General features: G+C 42.6%; 1 protein-coding gene across 2 annotated transcripts in view; it reads right to left on the bottom strand.

Annotated features, from left to right (window-relative positions):
* The window catches only part of Ect2l (epithelial cell transforming 2 like), an 85,492-nt gene that overhangs the window by 9,310 nt on the left and 72,048 nt on the right, over positions 1-4,134 (bottom strand). For both annotated transcript variants that reach the window (XM_026786159.1, XM_026786158.1), the window contains 4 exons: positions 3,925-3,998; positions 3,671-3,827; positions 2,809-2,874; positions 774-862 (listed from right to left, as the gene is read on the bottom strand). In XM_026786159.1, coding sequence (XP_026641960.1) covers positions 774-862; positions 2,809-2,874; positions 3,671-3,827; positions 3,925-3,998 — 386 coding nt within the window. The remainder of the gene's footprint in view (positions 1-773; positions 863-2,808; positions 2,875-3,670; positions 3,828-3,924; positions 3,999-4,134) is intronic.

The raw sequence follows: 4,134 nt of genomic DNA, 5'->3' as shown, positions 1-4,134 counted from the left end.
TTTGCTGAGTAATCACAGAAATAAAAGAGCCTCCTTTCCATTTGGTTGCTATGTATTGAATGATTTGTCTTTGTCCTCGATACTGAAAACATTGGCCATTTTCTAAAGCAGTGATCAGGAAACTATGGTCTATCACCTGTTTTGGAAATAAAGTTTTATTGGCACATAGCCACAGCTGTTTATGAATAGCATACTGTTGTGTTGTCTAGATGTCTCTGTGCTGCAGCAGAAAAGGTCATTGCCATAGACCTCATTTGGCCAGCAAATGCTAAATATTTACTCTTTGGACTTCATGGAAAAACTTGTCCATTCTTGTTCTAAAAGAGCAACAGGAAGTCTAATTTATGGACTTTGGCATCTTTCCAATGCACTCTGAGCGTTATGCAAATATAGTAAAGTCATTTTCAGTGTTAACTTGAACAGCTAGCTGAAGATAATAAATGATTCTCTCACTTTTCAGCAGGATATTGGTGTGAGCTCCCACAATACTTGGATCTGACCTCATTAGGAAACTGACCGACCTTGAGAAGGTCGACTGTAAAGTCATAGCCTTGGCAGACACTGTCCTTATTCTACCAAGGAGTCAGCTGAAATGCGAACAAGATGATAAGGTGTCTACACCACCGACAGGCACATGCATGTGGCTTTGACTCAGTGCAAAGGTTCTCTTGACTGCACACGAGGTCAAGCCTGTACTGAGTGCCAGGGGTGAGCAATGAGCGAGACAGTCACTGCTCTGCAGGCGTTCATAGCCTTGGCTAACAGCTGCTCACCTTAAAGGGAAATCCATTTCCTCATCATAGCAGTGAAGTTGAACTACATCTTGGATCCTAATCAGGTATCTGTTTGCTTCTGATAGAGTCTATAAAATAAAGAGCAGGATGTACAATTATTCAAAATCCCACTGGTGCAGAACTGTTCTACACCCCAGTGTATCTTTTCTTGTGGTGAGACACAGAACAATAGAAATGGGTCAATTTAAGGTGTAAGAGTTAGTTAATAAAAAGCCTGGGTTAATTGGCTAAGCAGTGTTGTAATTAAAATAGTTTCTGTGGGGGACTGGAAAGGTGGCTCAGAGGTTAAGAGCACTGTCTGCTCTTCCAGAGGTCCTGAGTTCAATTCCCAGTCATCACATTATGGCTCACAACCATCTTCAATGAGACCTGGTGCCCTCTTCTGGTGTGCAGGCATACATACAGGCAGAACACTGTGTACCTGATAGATAAGTAAATAAATACTTTTTAATATATATAGTTTCTGTGTTATTTAGGTCTGGGTGGTTGGGAAGTGAACAAGCAGTCTTCATCTACAAAGATGTTGACTAGAACTTAGTGTGATTGTAGAAAAGTCTGTCTTTTCTTACTTTACAAACACAAGCCTCATTTAGCAAACTGAAGTGACAATGAAAACTATTTGAGTTTGTCAGTTTTTTAAAGCTATTGATATATTAAAGCTATTGATATATCTATAGACATAGATGTATACTTTTCCTAATGTTAAAAAACAAAAGTTAGAGAGGCGGTAAAAGGAACTGTCAAGAAAAGAGGTAAATGAATTAATTAGTAAGATTAAGAAGTAGGCCCATGCATTGCTCTTGCCATGGGGCACAGGCCTTCTCAGTGTGCACAGAAATCCAAAGATGAAGTTCTGTGAGTTCTAAGAATCATCCTTTTGCAGTCCAATCAACCACACTTCTTTCTTTACAAAGATATGAAGATAGAAATTAGAACAAAACTACTCTGTCCTGCTTCTCTAATTTGACCGCATAAAAGTATCTCCAATTAGTTAATACTTTCATCCATCATTTATACCAAGCTCCTGCTGAACATTAGACAGCAGAAAACAAGTCAAAGCTCACACACAGTGGGGCTCTCAGTCTCTGAATAGATGAATACAGGAACACGTGACAGGGCTGACCATGGAGCTATGGAACACCAAGGAAAGAGCTTCCAGCCTGAGACCAAGGGACTTAGATCATGAGATCACGCACGATTACAATGAGTTTATGATTGATCTCATTTAAAAGGGGGTGTGTGTGCCCCCCACAAAGAACAACAGTTGTCCCGCTCTATTGTTCTGCCTTGTTGTCTCAGTAAATCTGGAGCTAAGGTGGCCCCAGCAATTGTCTCCCCCTCAGAGCAGTGAAGTTAGAGGTGTCTGCCTGTGGCCTGCCTGGCTTTGTATGTGAGTGAGTCCTGGAGATTTGACGTCTTCATGCCTTTAGAGCAAGAGCTCTTGCCCGCTGAGGCATCTTCACAGCCCCAGCCTAGTTTTTAAAGCACTTAACCAAGGAAGCAGGAAAGAATGGCAATGTCAGAGAAGAAATTCAAAGAGCAATAGCAAGAAGCTACATTCTTAAAGAATGGAGCATAGGTATGTATGGTAGGCGCTCGGGTGATAGGGGCGTCAGAAGATAAAGGTGAACATACAGGTTTACAGGGGGATAGGTGGCCAACAGAGGGGTTCCAGTGTGGGGGTGTTCAGTGTATCAAATCTCCCACCAACAATTTTTATCAGTCAGGCAGAGATCGTGTAGAACTCATGACCATGCTCAACACACAGGGAGTCATGGTCAGAGTACTACCAAACAAGGAGCTGTAATACAACCTTGCAGACCCCAACCATGGGATAGGGCACAACTCACATACGCATGTGCAGATAACGCACATAAAATGGATATGTTACATGGAAGCTGCAGTAACAGCATGCCACAAAATTTAGCTGCCTCGGGATCTGTCTGTCTCCTTTTGCCAGTGACAAGATTATACTCATGAGTGTGGGATGCAGCAAAAACATCAGCATACGTACGGGGCAGTCTGAGATGGTGGTCTGTACGTGGGTCAGCTGCTCTCTCATTTTGATGTTTTCCTTTATCTAGAATACAAGGTTATATTAGGCAAACAAAGGTCATGACATTTTTATTACTATTTTGTGACACCTGGCAAAGGGCTTGGTTCTTTAATAAAAATACCAATTTTCTGGACCCAGTGTTTTAATAACAAAGGTAAGTAAACAAGGCTCTTCAAAAAAAAAAAATCAACTGTGCCAACACAGTATATAGGGACTAGTGAGTGCTAGGGTTACCGAGTCACTAAAGTGACTTGAGATTGTAAAAACAAACAACTTTGGAAGCCAAAGATTTTACATTTTGGCTTTTCTCTTCTTTTGGTTATCTATACAAATTCAAATTTTACATACTTTCCCACTAGAAAAGGTGACACTGGGGCTGTGACCTGGGTGACAGAGTGCTTGCCTAGTATCCACAGAACCCCCGGTTGGAGTCCAGGCCCTATGTTACCTGGGAGTATTGGGGAATGTCTTCTGTCCTAGCACTCCAGCAATGAGGGAGACAGGAGGACTGGAAGTTCAGGGGGCTCCTTGGCTACACAAGTCCACGCTAATCTGGAACACATAAGACCCTGTCTAAAACCGAGTGTGCAGGGGCACTGTGGCCGTACAGTTTTCCAAAAATGTTGTCTCACATTGTTCGGATCGGAATAGATGACTTTCACTTCCAAAGGTGTGAAACAGGACTATGGGCTCATCTTTAAAGGGATGAAAGGTTGATGTAAAGACACCCACAGAAAAGAGGGCCTCTCAGGGTCCTTAAATGAGACTATCACAAAACCACTGAAACATTTGTCCCCACACTTGCGTATCAGCAACCCACCTGATCTATGTAGCCTTTATAGTTTTTGATTTGATCAATTGCAGCGGTCAGATCCCCACGGTCTATATGTCCTGCAGGAGTATGGAGTCTCAGAGCATAGAGAAGGTGTATATATTCTTCAAATCTCCGGGATGGGTACAGGAGCAGTTCTGGCAGGCTGGACAAGGACATAGGGTAGGGTGCCCTGATTGCTACTTGGAGGTCACAGGGGGCATGTCCTTGAGTGCCCAGCTGTGCTCTCCCTGGAAACTCACCTGAGCATTTTAGTAGCAATGGTATTATCATGCCTCTTCAAGAAAGCTCTGAATGCTGGTGTCATTTCTCTGCACTGAAAGGTGAGAATTACATTATCAGATCTTTGCTCAGATAGTTCTAAAGCCTTATGTTCCACCAGCAAGTGGTGATCTACAGAATATCAACGCAAGAAGGCGGCAGCTAGGTATCAATAGTACTATGTGTGTGTT

Source organism: Microtus ochrogaster, linkage group LG4 (assembly GCF_000317375.1).
Source record: "Microtus ochrogaster isolate Prairie Vole_2 linkage group LG4, MicOch1.0, whole genome shotgun sequence".
In the NCBI taxonomy this organism is placed as follows: Eukaryota; Metazoa; Chordata; class Mammalia; order Rodentia; family Cricetidae; genus Microtus; species Microtus ochrogaster.
Note: the sequence above shows the minus strand (reverse complement) of the source record. Positions and strands in the feature narration are given on the sequence as shown.